General features: G+C 41.9%; 1 protein-coding gene across 3 annotated transcripts; it reads right to left on the reverse strand.

The window, feature by feature from the left end:
- Nucleotides 1-3452: 3452 nt before the first annotated feature.
- On the reverse strand, nt 3453-18561 carry CSF2RB (colony stimulating factor 2 receptor subunit beta). 3 transcript variants are annotated; one of them, XM_033056939.1, is made up of 14 exons: nt 18387-18561; nt 17381-17575; nt 16127-16256; nt 13992-14176; nt 13514-13662; nt 12459-12630; nt 12244-12376; nt 11986-12146; nt 11097-11242; nt 10822-10996; nt 9714-9804; nt 9372-9441; nt 8488-8591; nt 3453-8211 (listed from the first exon to the last, which is right to left on the reverse strand). In XM_033056939.1, the coding sequence occupies exons 2-14, from the start codon at nt 17448-17450 to the stop codon at nt 7008-7010; spliced, it is 2790 nt and encodes a 929-aa protein (XP_032912830.1). In that variant the 5' UTR covers nt 17451-17575; nt 18387-18561; the 3' UTR covers nt 3453-7007. The 3 variants fall into 3 exon arrangements, with proteins under 3 accessions (XP_032912830.1, XP_032912829.1, XP_032912831.1); XM_033056938.1 differs by having other exon boundaries at nt 17381-17670; XM_033056940.1 differs by lacking the exons at nt 17381-17575; nt 18387-18561 and having other exon boundaries at nt 16131-16202.
- Nucleotides 18562-19839: the final 1278 nt, after the last annotated feature.

Genomic DNA, 19839 nt, shown 5'->3' on the forward strand with positions numbered 1-19839 from the left:
ACCTCGCTCGTTTGCACTGGAACAGCAGCCTGACTGTTTTACCTATGCTAAAAAGGACTGACAGCTCTGGCTTGGGAAGGGTGAAAGGCAACTCCCTCTGCAGAGCCAGGCTGTGAAGCGGTGCTTTTCTTCTTAAAGGTCACACAAAAGGAGTTAACTGGTGCGTTAATTCCCTCTTTAACGCGAAATCCAGTTAGAGCCTTTAGCAGTAGCTTAGGGTAGAGGTTCGAGAACTCTTCTGATACAAAGAGCAAGCAGGGGAGATCAGTCTAAATCCCAGAATTTCTCCTTCTCTGTTTGCTGAGTCTTAATGAAAGCAACTTTCATGGGAGTATGTGAAAAGCGGTGTGCAGATTGCCATAAATTCATTGGTAATCTCTTCAAGGCTACTGGGATGGGCTCGTTGACCAGAAATACTTCAGTAAATCCTCTCAGGAAACACAGAATCATGAGCTGACAAGACACCCAAAGGCCATCTGTAAAGCAGTTAAAAACTTGAATCCCAGAGTGGGACAAAACCTGACTGAATAGGTAGACAAGTCAAGCCCTTTAGTTCCAGGACAGGACATGAGGATGAACCCAAATCATTGTTTAGACACCGTGTCTTGGACACAGTGGAAGCTTTGTCAGGCATGTGATGTCACAGACTCCCAAAAGGAGATCTGGAGTTACATGAACACTACCAGCACTGCACCAGCAGTTACCCAACAGGTACCATGTGCAGCAAAGGCTGAAAGGGGTTTTCTTAAGCAGGATGGGCTCTCTTCAGGAGCAAAAAAAAGGATAACATCCCCTTCATTTCTCATGACTAAGTAAATACAAAAATGGACAAATGTTTTAGTAGAAAAGGCACAAGCCATTGAAAAGATGGCAGATCACAAGGTATGTAGACATTCTCTCAGTATGTGCCAAGAAAAACCCAATGGCTGTGGCACAATAACAGAGAAACAGCAGGTGAGAGGCTCTGAAAGCAAAGTTTAAACCAGGAGGCTGAAAAAAATAGTCCTGCATAGTAGCATTCTTCAGTGGTCCTGCTTTTATACACTCTGTAAGATAAGAGTCTCACTGCATGATTGATTAAACTCTGTGGGGAAAGGGGGATTATATTTATTAGTATCTGGTAGCATTTTGAAGCAGATTAAGTTTATATAAGATGGATTCCACCTAATCAAAACAGAATCAGTGCTGCTGACATTTAAGATTAAAGACACTATGAGGCAATTTTAAAATGAAAACCAAGGCAATGATGCCAGATGTGGAAAATAAATTGTTTGGATTGATCTATTTGTGTGGTCTGAAATCACAGAAAGCCTATGACTTAGAAAAAGGGATAGGATAGAAGGTAAGAAAAACACAGAGAAAAACAATGAACTAGATAAACAGAACATATAAAACTGTGCAATTAAATCAAGACAAATGCTTTGTTTTATTTTACTTTATTTGCTAGTATGAATCTAGCCACAGAGTCTATTTTTTAGCCACTGTAAATGATTGCTTGTTGGAGTTATTTGTGGAAGCACTCACGAGAAAACAAACAGATTTAGTCCTGAAAAATATACAGGATGTAGTACAAGTTGAAACAATGAAAGGCACAATAACGTTTTAAGGAAAAACTGGCAAAAATAAGGCCAAGAAGCTGTTAAAGGATTAAATGTTTTCAGTGGATAAAGGAGCTGTTTAAAAAAATCATATACAAATTTAAAAAGTGAATTTAGGCCTTTTGAAAGTCTAGCCATGCTATAAAGGTAGAGTTATTGTAACCTAAATGTTATGAAAAAGCAAATGAGGCAAGACATGTAGAGAAAAATGATAACTTAGAATGATCTTTTCCAACTAAATATTACCATTTAATAAAACACATTTGCTTTCTTTACAAGCCTTGTATAACATATACTATTACTCAGTTGCTTTCTTATCATATAAATCTGCAAAGAAATTTAAACATTCAATTGCTGAACAAGTAATTGAGGCAAATAATCAAAGGCTGTAGCAGGCCTCAGCACCAGAGAAAAAGAAATACCAAATGAATGCTTTTGAGGAGTACTCAGAGGAGCTACATCCAGGGAACTACTGATCAATCAGGCTGGCTTTTGTACAAGATGATGCAAACTATAAGGAAAAATAGAAGTAGTAGAGAAAAATGTTCTGGAGAAGTGTTAGCATCTCTCTATAAAAGAGAGTTGCTCATGCCTCATAAAACTGGTAGAGTTCTTGGAAGAACTCCAGAACTAAACATGTACAGGGTTATCCAATTAATGCCTCATACCTAGATGTCTAAAGAGCTCCTCAAAAAAGCATTTCCAAGAAACTTAAAGATAAAAGGAAGGATGTAATGCAGATTGAAATCATTTAAAGATGGGAAATGAATGAGAAAAATTAATAGTTAGTTTTCATATTGGAGAAAGGATTTAAGTGGAAAATTGTAATTTTCAACATGGTTATTAATTATCTGGCAGACCAAGTGGTGAGAGATCTCTAACCTAAGAGATCTGCGTGACTGAGAAAGGAAACATTTTTTCTGGGGTACTCCAACCTAATGGTGATGGAGAAAACACTGAGCTATTAGGTATAAATGGGATATGAGATTAGAGTCACAGAGCCAGAGATGCACAGAATGGTTTGGATTGGAAGGATCCAAACCACCTGCCATGGGCAAGGACATCTTCCAATAGGCCAGGCTGATGAAAGCCCCATCCAACCTGGCCTTGAACCTTCTAAGAAATAAGCATCCACGGCTTCTCTGAGCTGCCAGTTTTTTTGTCTTGCCAGCCTCATTGTAAAAATTTCTTCCTTATGTCCAATCCAAATCTACTCTATTTCAGTTTAAAACTGCTGCCAATTGTCCTGTCACTACAGGAATGAAACCCAGCAATTCCAATGAGGATCAATTAGGCAAGCTTTGGTCCATTTCCCTGCACTTCATGTCATCCCATTTGCTTTCATGGTTTTCCTTCTGTTTCAGAATTACCTCCTTTTCATTTAAACATTTAATTTCTTCTATTTCTTCTCCTGTCTTTGTTAGCTTTCCTCTCTCATATGGGGATTTCAATGGGAATAATTTTGGCAAGTTTGACTCTTTTTCACTGTACTCCTTTTCATGTCTGTATAACTGGTTGTAGTCACTCCATTTCCAAATTCTCTGTTTCCTCCAATTAAGATTTATTTGATCACATCTCTCTTACAGAGTGTTTGTTCCCTTTTCTTCCCTGATTTCAGAATACCACACTTAGAAAAGGCATGCCAAGGGGAACACAAGACTGAAACAACATGGCACCAGCCTCAGCTCAAGGCTGCTGTTACTGCTCTGCCTAGGGTTAGGGTTACACCACATATACTGAGATGAAAAGAGGTGCACTGAAAAGACTGAAACTTGCCAAAACTATTCTCATTGAAATCCCAAATCAGTGAAGAAAGCTAAATAAAGAGAGAAGTCATGGAATTCAAGGGTTTAATCTGCAGTGAATTAAATAAACTCAAAAATGTGTGTCAATATCTTATGTAACTTCAAGTGCTGCAGAAGTGCAAACAGCTTAGAAGATTAAAAAGTACTCATCCTAAACCTTTGCAATGTATGTACGCACTGAAAGCAAGGAGCTGGAAATTTTTTTAAAAGAGGATAGGAAAAGCTGTGCAGTTGTTTTAGATAGCTTCAAAACTACTTCTCTAGACAAGCAAATCATCCTTCGAGAAGGAGGACTGATGGGTTCCCTACCCACAATCTGGAAACCAGCCTACAAAGGTTTTGACCTCAATCTGGTCCATCTTGTACAAATTTGTGGAGGAGTTTGGGTTCACCCACTGAACCTTGTGGTGAATATCCATTGTGTAGTATGAGGAGCTGATAGGGTCAGGGTTGGAACATATGGAATCCTGGCACACACTTCAAAGGACTTCTAAAGGGCAAAAAGAGGCTTCAAGTCATAGTGTTACTTATTCCCCATGTGCAGAATGCGACATCTGGAGTTTCTTTTCATGGAAATTTTATCTCCATAGTGAGAGCTGAGGGAGTATGTAGGGAGTGAAAAGAAGAGACAGAGTGGAGTTCTATAGGAATAAGATTGTGTGTACAATGTGCTTGTGAACAAGAAACTAGGTAGGGCCTGCAGGATGGGTTGGTTGGTTTTCCATTACCCAGCAGAGGTACAGGACTCTCTAAAATTTTCCAGCCATTGTTCCTTGAGGTGTTGGAGGGCTTTCCACCAAAGATTTCTTTTTCTAGCAAACCATTCAGCCCCATTTTTCTTCTTTACATAAGAGACAACTCCCAAGCCTACAGAAATACAGCAACAGACCAGTTCAGCATTGACCTTAATTAGAACTACTGAGGTCACAAACTTCCTACCCTAATCTCATGCAAATTCAAGTAAGATGTTTCTGTTTGGTGAAGATTATGATAAGGAAATAATAAAGTGATTACTTCAGAGCAGGGAAAAATGCCTGCTGTTAAAACATGGGCACAATCTTTTATGTTTGAGTATGCAGGAAAGGGTTGCAATCACCTCATAACTCGTTCTTTTACTATATAGGAAACACTGGTGACTCATCATGCAGATATACAGGCTGAGGGGCTGGAACTACTTAGTGAGGAGCCCTACAGAGAGGAGCATGTCATAATTGGCTCCTGAATCATCAGAATGGTGATTCCTCTGCTGTGTATCAGTACCCAGCACTGGGAAAGGGAGCAGCAACTTGCTTTTGCACAGTAATTTTATAGCTAATGATCAGAAAGTTGAAGAGCTGGGACTCATGACTATTTCTAAGTTTTGAATCACCAAACTACAGGATTGTAAAATGCTTTTTACCACCCTCACTGCATCTGGACCTCATGCAGAAGAGAATGAAAAATTCATAGGATCAACAACAGGTTAAGTTTATAGAAGTTTCGATTCCAGTAAGAAGTGTATTCCTCTGGCAGAGAAGAGTCATAGATTATGAGCTCTGTTTCCAATGTTCATTACATATTTTATTTAAGGGTACTTAGGTGGATACTGACAAAGGCTCCCTAGAGCAGAAACTCATTCTGCTCTAGATGAATTGTTATAGTTGGCAAGCAAACCACTGTGCAGCTCCCCTATCCTGACAATGGCATGTTACTCTGCAAATTACAGGCTCCTTCAGATGATAATACCATCTCTGTAGGAAAGATGTGCTTTTATCTGTAAATCCTGTCTCCAAAATCAGCCTCTGCAAATGCCCAGTGAAGTGCAGAGGAACAGAAGGAACAGAGAGCTGTCAGAGTACTGATCACAATGCAAATGGGCTTTATCCAAAAGCCACCGAGTTGAACAAAACTTCTCGCACTCATTATTCTTCATTATTCAAGGCTCAGAAAAGTGAAGCATATCTAAGATATTCATTCAGATACAATATTTGCATATGAATTCGAACATCTCCTTTTAGGACATGCTTTGATAGAGCACAATTATACATCCTGGAAGAAATTAATTGTGCCACTTATAAAAGGCCAAAGAAGAGATTAACAAAAAAATATCCATTAATTGCAAAAGGTCTTAATTGCAAATGTCTCAAAGTGCTCATCACTATTCTCTGTCAGAGACTACAACTGCCTGCCTTCTGCTGTGAAAACCACCAAGTTCAATTTGCACACCTTTCAGATTTAAAATGGTATTTACAAGGATTAAATTCTCAAAAACCCAAATAATTTTACTCTAATTTCTGAATCAGCACTATCCTGTTAACCCAGCAGGAGGAATTGGGTGGCACAAACACAGAACTCATTTTCTCTGTCATACAGAGTAATACAGCAAAGTCAGGAGAAAATGTCCTACCTCACATATGGCATAGATGAACTGATAGAATTTTTTGACACTGAGCAAATGAGCTAATAGTAATTTTATTGTAAACACAATATTTTTAACATATGAAATTAAATACTTACAGGAAGAAATAATATGTTTATTAATATAGATTTTATATTTGAAAAAATATAGTTTTTTGTAAGTCAAGTCCACCTTCAGGTCTGAAACCAAAGCCTTTTCACAGAGTAGCAGTTCTGAACAAATGCTCTTATCTTGCACCACTTTCTATACAAACTGGGAAAAAAGGTCTCCTCTTTCTCAACTCTCATTATTTAAGGAAAAAAAAAAAAACAAACTAAGAATCAGTTACTCATTAGGATGAAGTATATAGTGCATAAGTAGTCAATAAACCTGAAAGAAAATCATATGGTACTTCAACACTTAGATGAACCCCAGCAATACAGCCTTGTGCACCTTCTCAGTACCAGTTACCTGCTATTTTCTGTTATCTGCCCCACTCTCTCTCACTGAACCTTAGGAGCCCCTAGGTGTTCTTTCAGTAACATCTCTTCTTCCAAATGGTTCTCTAGAACTTGCTTTATGTATCCCAGTAATGTTTCCTTCTTATCCTTTGAATCCACCATGATATACTGCACATTACCACTAGGAAAGTTTTCCTGGATTTCAACAACTTTTTCCTTATTTTTTATTTACGCTTGTATAACTCTCTGGGGTTTTTTCACCTTAAACAATATCTATTTCATGCCATCATGGAAAAGCAGCGATACAGAAGTTCCCTGGTGACTTTTAGAGCTATTTTACCAGTGCACAGAATTGCTTTTAAGGATAGAACTTTTCTTTCCAAGGTTTCCAAGCTTGTCTTCTTCTGATGGCCTTTCAAGCTGTTAAGTCTGCATTTCCTGCCACGAGTTTTGCCAAGCAATCTGATGTAATTGCAAGATGATTGTGATGTATTACAGGATTATGAGGAGGATAAACTGTCCATCATGGATAAGCCAAAAAGTTCAAAAAACACTGAAGGGCAATATTTATGCTGTCTTTCATGCCAAATCTGCAAAGACCACCAAGAATGATACTGAGCTACTTCGAGTATTTTAACACATTGGACTGGAAACTTGAGAATGGAACTGGTCTTTATTTGTTCCTAGGTTTGAGGGTTCATTTTCATCAGATAGTTGCAACTTCTTTCAGTTACCTGTCTCTTTGGTATTCATTAATATTTACCATTTAACAGATTTCTTTGATCCTCAAAGATTGCTGCCAGGAAAAGTAATCATCTGATTTCAGGTTTTTGAAAAGCTGAATGGCCTCAATTTTCTCCCTCTTCCATACATCCTTTTCCTTGCCCATGACACATTCATCATCACATACAGGCTGCTCAAGTGTTGTCTCGCCTTCAGAAAGTTTCTTGACTTGGTTATCTTCCTGACTATTATCCATCTTCACAGTGGATTTTAGGCAGTGGAAGCAGTAGTCATCAACCTGGCAAAGGAAAACTGGCTCAGTGCTGTCAGGGTTTAACACCACCAAGTTACCTTCTGACAAAGGCTGCTTCTTAGGAATACCATTTGCCTTCTGTAAGACAGGCAAAGAAATCTTTGTTGATTTTGAATGTTCATGGAGACCTTCAGGCACAGTAAGATAGTCACCAAATGTATCCAGGTGCAATTCAGGAGATGAGGTTGGTGCTTGGCCTGAAACTGGGATCATGACACCAGTTTTCCCCAGAGAAAACTCATAGCAAGAGTCGTCACTGAGATGCTGTGGCTCCTGAGAGCCACGGGGTGATTCCTCAGGTGTGAGCAGTGGAGGGTGGGTGGAGGTGCTGACTGATGGCAGTAATGAGCTGTCTGTGGCTACGTACTCCAAGGGGCACTGCTGAGGAGATGTGGAACAGCTGAGAGCCTTTGGAGAGTTCTGCTCCTCTGTTCCCTTGCTGGTGTCTTCCCCACAGGCTGGTGAGGCCGGTGAGACTCCTTCCTTGTCATTGAGGTGCTGCATCGTTTCCTTCAGATCTGGGAGCATATCCTTTGGAGGAGCTGCTCCTGGCTGTTCTTGCCTCTGTGGGACCTGGGGAGAGTCTTCCCTTGGGAGAACCACATACTGAAGGGAAACCGATTTCTTGCTGAGTCCCACGGGGTCCTTTTCCAGAGTCTGATGTATATCAGAGTGAGAGGACACCACTGGGCTGTACAAGTAAGGACCATTGAAAGCAAAGCAAGGGATTGCTGTGTGGGAAGCAATACTTGCATCAGCACTGTTTCTCCTTGAAATGGGAAAGGAATGACCAGCACTCTGTCTTGAGCAGGCAGCTGGGGTGTGCTCTGACTCATTTAAAGCTTGGTATGAGTTCTGTAGGTCCGGTGCAACAGGGAAAACATCTGTCTTCCTAGTCTGCCCTTCAAGGCACTCTGCCAAAGTCTTTGCCTGCCTGAATGTGGGAAAGTTAAAAGTTCCTCGTGAGAGAGATTATTGTTTTAAACACAAAACAGAAACCAATCTTAGTGGAAAACACACATAGCTACACAGAGGTCTATAAAAAAATTTCTTGCAGATGCAACTACTCCTGTAGTAAAAAATTGAATCTCCTCCTCAGAAGAAACTTGTATAGGATTTTTAGTGACAGAACATTTGATTATATTCTGCTGTGATGCAGTGAGGTTTTAGAGACCATCCACAGTGTCAGTACCATGTGCTGTTCACCTACCTGTCTACAACTTGCAGGAAGCTCGCCTGCTCCATCTTCTCTGAAAGGTTGTATTTGTTGAAGTCCAGCTGGTTGCTTGTTGGCCAACTTCCCAAATGTCCTTTCTGAAAACGAAAAAGCAGACATGACCAAAGAGTAGCATCTCACTAGCAGTAGAATCAGGAATTGTACATTCCTTGTGGACAAAGAAAACAAATAGGAGATTCCTATAGCACCTGGTAGCAGGGATACAAGTTCACTAATACAGCTCAAAGTTTTGTTCTTCCTCTCCAGAAGATGGTTTCTTCAAATCCATGTTGTCTTACCACTGATCTAACTACAAGTACTCAGTGAGCCAACTAGGAAAGACACCCTCCTAAACTTGTTATTTGTGAATAGAGGATTTAAAGGATTTGATAGTAGGTGGTTGTATTGGCTACAGTGATCATGAAGTGATTCAGTTTAAAATTTTCAGAGTAATGGGAAAAAAGAAAAAGGAACAGTAGGGTTGCTACTCTGCACTTCAAGAAAGCAAACTTCAAACTGCTCAGGGAGCTACCTGACAGTGTCTCCTAGGAACCTGCTTTTGAGAGTTGGTGAGTCTAGGAGTGCTGGGCAGGGTTTAAGAACCCCTTTTTAAAAGCACAGGAGCAGGAAATTTTAAAGTACTGAAAATTTTTCTACACTGATTTTAAATCACAGTTGTGCACAGCACAAAGAGGTCTGTTAAAGATAAGAGCACTCTTGTGTTGAGTAGGACCAGAACTTCTCCTAAAAACAAGTAATAGATAAATGAAGATATCTGTTCATTGTGGACTAGAAAACAAAAAGAGCTCTTAAGATTATTGGAAGTCCTGAAAAAGAAAGAGAAATAATGAATCCTTCAAAGAACAATTCCCTCTTACCCCCAGGTAGCTCTGGATCAGGAGACTCTTGCTGGGGTTCGGTATTTTTTCCTCCCACATTTTCTTCTTCCTGCAGCAAGAACACAGTTGTCAAGATTTGCTTCTTGATGTGGCTGCTGCCAGAAAAGGCTGCACCCCATGCACCGTGCTCCGAGGCACAGTGAGACACAGCCAAGGGAGGCACAGGCACAGCACTCCCCAACTCTGTCCCTTGCACAGCCATGCACAAAGCTGCCCACCAAGGCCCATCTCCAGACCTGTCTCCTGGGGGGACAAAAGCTGCCTCAGACTTTATGCCACCCACATGGGCTGCTGAGTCTCCACGCTGCAAGGCAAACCTACCTGAGGAAATACTTATAGCTGCAGTAAGCAAGGATCAGCAGAGCGATGATGACAGCTGGGAGCGTCACAGGGAGAATCACAGGTGCCAGAACTGAAACAAAGAAAAGAGAAAAAGGTGTCCACCTGCAGAGTGACTGTTTCCTTCAACAGGTTTTTCACTCTGGCCACTATCTAGGGAATTTGATATGTGGAGGGACAGGATCATAGGGCCTTCAAACCGTTGGAATATCCTCCAAAGTGGGACAGGCCAAACATGACCTGAACAGCATAGTGACAAATGGAGGTCATTGTTTCCTTTACTGATTCACTTCTTAGCTTTTACTGTCATCAGAATTAAACATTTTAAGCTAATAAAAAGATGGCTATGAACCTTATTCCACCATGAACAGTAGGCATGACTTCAGACATCTTAAGTCTGCCTTACTCTGTAGGGGTCTGAGGAAATGAGATCTCAGAGATTTTCTAAGAGCTCCCCCTGCTAACAGCCACAACAGCACACTAATTTCTTCGTGAAAACGCACATCAAAATGTGCCCACAGTATAACCACTACAACCTTCCTCAGGACAAATCATGCAAGATCATATTACTTTGGGCAAAAGATTGTATGATGGCAGACATTCTGCCTCTGAGTCCATAAACAGCAAAAACATGTAAAGATTTTATCTCCAGCAGACTCCACTGTGAGTTTTACACAACCTTATAGTCACTCAGCAGATATAAAGAGCTGATGGCTTATGTTCTACCTTCCTAAAGTATCAGGCTCTTTCATCACTGACAGCAAAATGGACTACTGGAATCAGAAGATAATGATAATATTTCGAACAGGATGTCTTTGATTACTTCTCCACATGGAAAACTTTATGGTTAGTTGTACCCACCTCATGAAGGCAGGTAAGAAAGAAGCTGAAAAGGTCACTCACTTCCTTCACTAGCATTGTTGAGGTACTGCAAAGATGCAGTCAGAGCAGCTGCCCTGGTAAGTGACTCCAGCTAGGCCATGGCTGCAGCTCACTGCAACCCCAGCCGAGGGAATGTGTTATTATAAAGAGCCATTCCAGCCATTAACAGTCCACCAAAACCTGACAGAAGCAGCTGCATGAAAAGTACCATTCTCAGTCTTCCAGGTGAACTCCTCGCTCCATTCACTCCAAGGTCCCTCATATGCCAGAGGCTCATTCACCCTTGCACGCATTTTCCCCCTATATTCTGTAGATGCTGCCAGCATCTGCAGGGTGAAGATGAAGGGAGGTTCATCATTGTTGATATTTAACTCCTGGAGAGTCTGTGGAGAGGGGAGGAGCGCAAATGACAGAGGTGAGTAGAACTGTCTTTCCATTTGACCAGCAAAGAAACATCCATGACTCTTGCACTTTGTAAGTTACCTTTTCATATCGGTTGTTTTCCCAGTACCTGACTTGGTATCTCTGTTTTATGAAGCTGTAATTCAAATGGTGTTTTTTCCACCTTAGTTCATACTCTTGGTTCTCTGTTGCTGTTACTGTCACATTTGCTGGTGGCAGCACCTGAACTGGAACACAATGAATGTCTCAGAGCACTTACCAACCTACTGGTGGAGTGCTCTCTTTCCACATTGTGAATCATTTCCAGGGACTGAAAACAAGGTTGTTTTGTGAAATGTATAATGGCTCAGCTTTTTAACACCTCTTGACCCTCTGCATCTTCATTTTCTAGTCAAATACAACAGTGGACCACCAAATAACAGAAAATCCATACCTATGAATACTGATAGCACTCCCTGTGTACAGAAAAGCAGCAAAGCAATAGTTGAGATATCTGTATTTTTCCACCACATTTCAAGAAAGTTTCAGTTCTCTTGGAGCTGCCTCCTGATATTTTCACCCACTGCAGGAGCTTCCCCAGTTTTAGAGTTGAAAAGTCACCAAAATATTTTCAGATGTATGTGGGCAGATGACCTACCTGGGCCAAGCTCACTGGGCAAAGGATTTCTACCTCATCCGGTGTTCCAGGGGCCATTGCACAAACCCACAAGAGCTCACTGGCTTCTTGAGAAATCATATAGTGACACACTCCTACTTGCCACAAACACCTCCATCACTGTCACCTTCCTCAGAGTAACAAGTGCCACTGAGGAACTCCACACCTACACCCCAGAGCTGACCTCATATAGTCCCTTTCTTCATCAGTGATTGTTTATTCCATTTTCTACTCTCTTTTCCTCACCACAATTGCTCAGACAGGCATCTCTCCAAGAAACAAGAAGGAGAAGCAAGAAAGAACACAGAAACTCACTGTTTTTGTAGGCTTCGATCAGCTTCTCCTCTGTCTTGGCCCGGACAGACACATGGTACTGGCTCTGGTTGCTGGAATTGTTAACAGGGATCTCACAGCTCTGAACCACATATGAGGTGTGAGGCAAAGTCTTCTCATGCACAGGAGAGCACTCCTCTTCTCTGAGGGGAGGAAACAGGATGAATGGAACTCAGGGGAATGGGGCAGGCAGAAGCCCCATGGGAGAGGCACAGACACTGCTGTGGGCAGAGCACATACTTTGATGCTGGGGTGGCCCTGAAGAACAAGCCAAAGAGGACAGAAGTGGTGATCACTTCCTTCACTTCCCAGCTGCATGTCAGACGATCTCCACCACTGAAGAGGCAGCGAAGGTTCCTGGGCTGAAGGTCACCTTCAGACAACCCCAGTGCAAGGTTAGTGACAGGAAAGTCCTGGCTTCCAGCCCTGCACAGCCCCACTCCATCCCGTGCTACCTTCAGGGGTCTTCCATGACACCTCCATGCTCCACTTGCTGTACGGCCCAGAGAAACTGCTGGCCTGGCCCGGTCTGGCTCGCACACGGGCAACGTAGCTGCTCCCTGGGACAAGGCCCTCGTGGCTGAGACTGCACTGCGTGGTGTTGGACAGCAAGAGAGAGGCAGCTTCCTGTTGATGGGGGAGAGAGAGAGGAAATTGGCACATTGGGGAACGGAGAGGTGGAGGGAAGACAGGGAAAGAGTGAGAGGAGGAGTTGCCTGGCAGGCTGCATCTCCAACAGTCCCACAGGTGCGATGGTCCATGCACATGTGCTGCTTCCTCCCTGCCACACAAGAGGCTCCAGCGAGGGCTGCAGCACAACTCCAGAAGGTGAGGCATGGCCACTGCCAGGCACAATCTCTCCCACAACAAGTAGCAAACTCCTGCAGCTTGCAAAGCCCAGTCTGTCCTCAGCTCCAGCTACATATGCTCATAGCGCTGCTCAGCGCAGAATTGCACGGGAATCTGGCCAAGATAATTCCCTTAAAATCTAAAGATCAGGCTGACAGCTACAGAACAGAAACATATACAGATCTAGGGAAATGATAGGGCAAAGGATACGGACTCCTAAAAGCTTTTAAAAAGAAAACAAAAAAAACCCCACCAAACATATCTGTCTCAAATGGGGAGCAACTTCAAATGTATTCTGCTGTTTCCCCACATGAACCCACAGCGTCCTGTTGCAATGTTATTTAATTCCGTTTAAGAGGGATTCAACTACAACTCAAGTATAAGTTATGGGGGTACAAGTACTGTGGTTGGGGGTTTCTTTGAGTGGAAAAGAGATCTTTGCTTTCAGTTCAGCATTCAGTTCAGGGAAAATGGTATTTCACTGGACAAATGACTTGCTAACAAAAAAAGAGCCCCTTCCACCTGACCAAAAATACACTTGTATCTCTTCACAGTCCCTGAGAATGAAAAGACTGCTCATTCACACAACCTCTACCACAGACTTTCAACTGCCCAAAACGGTGCAGCCCGAACCAGGACAGCTCAGCTCCTCTGCTCTTACCTCCCAGGACTCCCACTCTCGCTTGTAAGTGACTTCATAGTCCAGTGCATTCCCCAGCCCTTGGCTTCCATCGCCTGTTTTCCAGGTCAGCAAGAAGTCTCCTGATGTTGTTGAGCTGACTGAGAGGTTCTGAGGTGGGAGGGGCTGAACTGGAAGTTGAAGGTACAACGCATGAGAGGAGATAATGAGGAAATTACACAAAGAAGGGGAAGAAAACATCCAGGTAAGATTCCCCATTTCCAGAGTATCTTATCCTTGACAGATCAAGTACCTCCTGCTTGACTAGCTCCTGAGATGATACCAGGTCCAGCTGCTCTCAGAAACTTGCCTTCTCCTCTCCCTGCCCAACCCTCCCAATGTGGAACTCTTCGGCAGTTTTTACAACGGAAGTGGAATTAAATTCCAGATGAATGGTAAATACATTCTCAAAAATCCTTAAAATTCATGGGGAAATGAGAATTTGGTATTTAAGCCTTACCATTTTGGAAAAGATTAACCTTCAGTTCTGTTTGAAGCACCTTTTTAGGTCTGAAGCCATAAATATCATCTACCCCTATTCCAAAATAGTCTGTAGTCCTGTGGCAGACCCAGTGCACATACATGTCTGGAGTTTCATTTAAGTCATTTTCTGGCTGGCGTTTGCAAAACATGTCCTTGTTCTTCCTGTGTACAGAGAAAGTGATCGATAATGATCTCATCTGAAGACCTGTATTACTGCAAAATTAAACAACTGAAACCAATTTCATCCCATCCCGTTGTTATAATTCACAAATGCACTTAAATCCTCTTCTCACTGTTCCTATTAGTCCTGGTTTGCGTCAGTTGATATGAGAAACATTTTTAACACCAGAATTTTGCCTCCCCATTTCAAAGTTGTGAAGCAGTTCTTTTTTGTTACTTTTTAGCCTAGCTCTATGTAATCTCATACTTTTAGGTGAGAAATAGTACGATGAAAATTAATGTCATGTAAATACACCTTTTACTCAGAGTTAAAGGCCATAAAATTTCTCATCATCCTAAGCTGCTTGAAGACTTTCAGTCTTTTGCAGTACCAGAAAAACACTTAGAAAAAGACTCTCAACCAAAATGTACTTTTGTATCCTTAGTAGTTCTGTTCTGCCAAGGGATCTTAAGTATTCATTAAAGATTTCATCCACAATGTAAATCATCCTTTCAGATGGCCTTTCTCCAGGCCAAGGAGCATCATGAAAATTAGTGACAATTTTTTAAACTACGCAGGAGAGGATAATCTTTGTGAGGTAGCAGTAGCCTTAGCTGCTGGAGAGATGTACTGCTTCTTTATGTACCCTGTAGAATTTTGTTTGTGCTTATGGCTTCATGCCCAGTATATTATCTTGTTCCAGCTCAGATGAGAAATATTGTTGTGAATATTTAAGGCCAAATACTCTCTTCCAGGGGAGGATGGAGTCTTCTAGCCAACTATATGTCAGCAAGCATTATTCAGCACTATTGCTATTTTTATAAGTTGGGTATTAGCAAGGATAACTAGGGATATTGCTGAAGTATGGATTGGACACTGCAGTATGCATGTAGCCTTGAGCAAAAGAGTCAGCCCAGAGGATGTGAAGCCCTGAAGTTATTTCTATCTACTCACCAGCATTACCTTACAGTTTGGGGTTTAGTCAACTATTTTTCATCTATGAGCTGATCCTGTTTGATTGTTGGCCATTTTGATTTAAGCTGTGTGAGTGTCCATGTTTAATACCTGCTTGTCTGATTAGCTCACACACTTCATCATGTAAAAGTGTTTCAGAGAATTCTCCAAAAGTCCAAGGAACTTTATATCATCTTTTCCCAGAAGTATTTAACTTCAAGGTCCAGCTCCAAAGTTCTTCCACTGTTTTCATCTGCTTTTAGGTCTATTAATTCCCTATTGTTTGCAATAAATTCAAGACTTCTTTCTCTTTCCTTTTCTTCCTGTATCCCCAGACTCTAAATTATTTTGTTCTCAACTATCCATCTTTGCCTTTCTCTCTCCCTTAACTATTCCTTCATTTCTGTTCTTTCTTATTCTCACCAACGATCCAGTCTGGTGATTTGGTTCCCTTTTGAAAAGGAAACAAATATAACAGAGAGACACTGTCATAAACACACCAGTATCTCTGGGAAGAAAGCTGATGGCACAGATGGAGAACTTACCAGTCCTCTCTATCTCATAACTATACAGTCTACACATATTTCTCAAAGGTTATCAAAAGCACACTCTCAGTGATGCTCCCAAATGAACAAAATGACAGGGGAAATGTCTCTTCCCTTTAGAGTTTACAAACAGTACTCACACTTGTTCTGATACCTCCTTCTCCCCTAATGCTGATTATTAGCAGCCTGTATGTCCCATCTTATTTCATATCTATGATCCTACAACAAAATTATGGAAAATAATTGTAAAGGTGGTAGAAACAACTCCACTGGAATAGCCTATTCATACCCCTCTTCCTAGACGAGGCCTCAGAAGCAGATACAACTTTTGCTTAATTCAAAAAGAGAGGAGGATGTGCTTTCTAGAAACTCGCCTGCTTGTCCCCAGGATTCCAAGTTACAGCAAATTTCCCTTTGGACTTTTATCTAGCTCAGCACATTTCAGGTACTTACGTACTAATATTATCCCTCTGGTAAAGAATCATAGCAACCAGGTCATGAGCCTCTAAATGCTCCATCCATGTGCAAGTCACCTGTGAGCTGTAGTCATTGTAGCACTTCAAGTTTTTCATTGGGATACTCTCTAGGAAAGGAATTCAGGCAAAAAAAGATGCAGTGGTTAAAAGTATAAATGGTGAGAGGTAGCAGGAGGTACAGAATGGGTAAGGCACTGATAACAGTATCTCCTCTTGGCACCAGAAAATCACAGACTCATAGAAATGTTTGGGTTGGAAGGGACCTCAAAGATCATGCAGTTCCAACCCTCCTGCCATGGACAGGGACACCCTCCACTGCACCACTTTTCTCAGAGCCCTGTTCAATCTGGCCCTGAACATCTCCAGGGATGGGGTATGACTCCATGAGGAGAGGAGAGGAGAGGAGAGGAGAGGAGAGGAGAGGAGAGGAGAGGAGAGGAGAGGAGAGGAGAGGAGAGGAGAGGAGAGGAGAGGAGAGGAGAGGAGAGGAGAGGAGAGGAGAGGAGAGGAGAGGAGAGGAGAGGAGAGGAGAGGAGAGGAGAGGAGAGGAGAGGAGAGGAGAGGAGAGGAGAGGAGAGGAGAGGAGAGGAGAGGAGAGGAGAGGAGAGGAGAGGAGAGGAGAGGAGAGGAGAGGAGAGGAGAGGAGAGGAGAGGAGAGGAGAGGAGAGGAGAGGAGAGGAGAGGAGAGGAGAGGAGAGGAGAGGAGAGGAGAGGAGAGGAGAGGAGAGGAGAGGAGAGGAATAAGCTCTCATTGTGTAAGAAATGAAACTCAAGCAATGGATATGGCAGATGGTCTCGTTATCTGAAAGCTATTCCACAAGAAGGAAATCAGGTCATATGGATTTTGCTCTTGATATCCCCCACCCAACAGTCTTGTGTCTGGCCATGTGTCTCTACTCCCGTGCACTACCATCTACATTATGCAGCCCTTTATTTTCCTATGTTTTCACTAATTATCAGAGTCTATCCCTCCTTTCATTCACTCATTATCCAATCAGCTTGTTCATCTCATCCATTTATACAATATTTCACCATACCACCAACATACAACTCATTTGGCTGCACATGTACCTGCTATATTTTGGTTTTGATCAGGATGTCTGTTGTCTTATAGCTTAGAAAACAAGAGAAGGAAGCAGAAAAGGAGGAAGAGCATTAGCCGAAAGAAGGAGACATATAAAAGGAAAGGCAATAGTGGAAGGATAAAAGAGAATAGAAATTTGAATCTCACCTCTTATGGTTTGAACACAGAAGACCAAACACAGATCCAGCAGCAGGATGAAAATCTCTTTCATGTTCATATTGTCCTTGGCACACAGGCTTGATCCAAACTCAGAATTTCAGAGTTTTCATTGCTCACTGGCTACTCTCCTGCCCTGCTTACTGTGGAGCTGTTTGTTTTTGTTTCACATAAAGGGAAGTAAAACTGAATAAGGGAACTTCTCTAAGATCATGTTGAAGTGACATTCAGGAAGAACTTCTACCTCATTTCTTGTAGGACAAAATCCACGTCTTCTCGTGCTGTGTTGTTGCAATGCAAGCAAAGAATGAAGTAAATATACATTTCCAAGGAAGTGCAGGGATTTAGTCAGCTGAGTAGCAACAAGAAAAAATCCTAATTTGTGATGAGAACTCAACCTTAAAATTAATTTCATTCTTCTGCTCTTTATGCTTAAAGCCTTCCTAATGAACTACAACAGGGGTTAATTCCCTTAAAAATATGATCTCAACCACACAGTTCCTAGGAGCTATAGTGGTTGGATTTCCATATTCATTCATTTCGAGAATTTCCTTCAACATACTGCTTTTCTAGGTGTCCCCCCAAACAAGTTGCAAAATGAAGACATAGCACCAAAGAAACTAATTTTTTTTTTTTCTGGTGATTGCAGAGAGTGAACGTAGATTGAGCAATTCCAGGACCATGGACCACATTGTTCAATACCGGAATTTAAGTCCTTTTGGCCATCTCTCATTGCTCTCTCAAAATCATAATACACACACCTACTTCAGTACTTTACAGATATGAGACTTTTTCTACTTTAGGGGAGCATGGGAAAACTCCTTTTAAATTCCTATTGACTTTTAGATTCCCAAATGCCACTTCCTTGGACCAGAAACAGCTGGCTGAGCCCTTGAATAATCATTACAGCTAAGAAATCCCCCAGCAACTCACAAGTCCTTGTATGAGAGCAGACTCTGCCGTTATGCTTCCCCCAGAAAGGAAGCTATTCCCTTACCTGAACCAGGGGTGTTTGTGAGGAAGATGATTCAGCCTCATGGGTGACTCTCCCTGTCCAGCCTCCCCCTGCAGCACCAGAATCCTCTGATGCAGAAATCAGCAAACCCACACTTGCCTAGAACTGGAGACAGAAGTATAAACCAACCACAGGATTTTCTTGGCAAGTAAGTCTTCAAAATAGCTGCTACATCTTTTGTGAACTTCAAATGCCACTTTCAGAGAAGCTGACACCCCCCCCCCCCCCGCCCCTTTCAAGGAAAGTCTGTGCAATTGCACAAAATAGGAAGTCTGTACTTCCTATTTTAGCCCCCAAAGCATGCACTCAGATGGGACTGTTAGGTTAACTGTGATGGGAGGGAAAGGAAGTCTCTCATGGCCAATCTGTATGTTAGCAATTACAGATCATGAGACTTGTGTATTTTAAGAAAGAGAAAAGACTGACTGCAGCAGAAGTAAGATAGGCGAAGAAAGAATTTTCTGTTTTTCACGCCAGTGCTGTTTCTTTCTGTACTCTAGAGTGGATAATCTTCATGGCAGGGATCCCTCTGGACTTTTGTTTGTACATCTATATTGGGGGAGAGTGAACTACCTTTATTTCTGTAACTCTTTGAGTAATATTTCTAAGTTTTACCCATTTCAACAACAATTAATAATAATTTATAAGTGGTATAGTACATAGAGGAAACAAAAGAAAACTGGTGAGAGTAGTTGATCTGAAGTTATCCTACATCCAAGGCAGGCTGGTCTTTTAATCCAACCATAAAACGTAGCCCAGTAGCTTTCAAAAATAAACCTTAGGAAAGTTAGGCAGCATAAGGAAGAGACATGCTGAGGTTTGTGTTCTCAGGGATAAACTATGGGGGCTTGGATGAGTCCCCAGATACAGAATATAACTGCCAGAGTCTGTCTCTCCTGCACTGCTGCTCCTCCTCTCAATCGCCATGGTACTGACCAAAACCACAGTTAGCAAAGTTATTCTCTCATCAGAACTCCATCAATAAACAAGAAAAAAAAAAGTATCACGTGAATAAGGGAAACATGCAAAGCAAGAATATGGAGAATATCTGGGGAAATTGTGTGTCAGAAGGTGTCCATATAAAACCCGCAAACAGGGGAATATGCAACTTCATTGGACGAGAAGAATTTATTTTGCATTGCAGTTTAAAGGCAGAGGGGGATCATCCTGCTCTGATTTTCAAAGGCCAGTGTGTTTTTCTTCCAGCACCCCTATAAAAGAGGACAGTTGTTTCCCAGCAGACACTTTCCCTCCCCTTCCTTTCCCATTGAAAATGTTCCTCCATTTTGAGAGAGACATGCTGAGTTGCTGGTTTCATCACAGGATCTAGCTGTCAGTGAAAATCTCTGAGTGCTACGTGCTCTGTTGAACTCCTGTAACAAGCAACAAGGAATCCTGCACACTAGAAGCTTTGCAGGCCATACATGCCCTTAGG

The sequence above is a fragment of the Catharus ustulatus genome, chromosome 4 (genome assembly GCF_009819885.2).
Source record: "Catharus ustulatus isolate bCatUst1 chromosome 4, bCatUst1.pri.v2, whole genome shotgun sequence".
In the NCBI taxonomy this organism is placed as follows: Eukaryota; Metazoa; Chordata; class Aves; order Passeriformes; family Turdidae; genus Catharus; species Catharus ustulatus.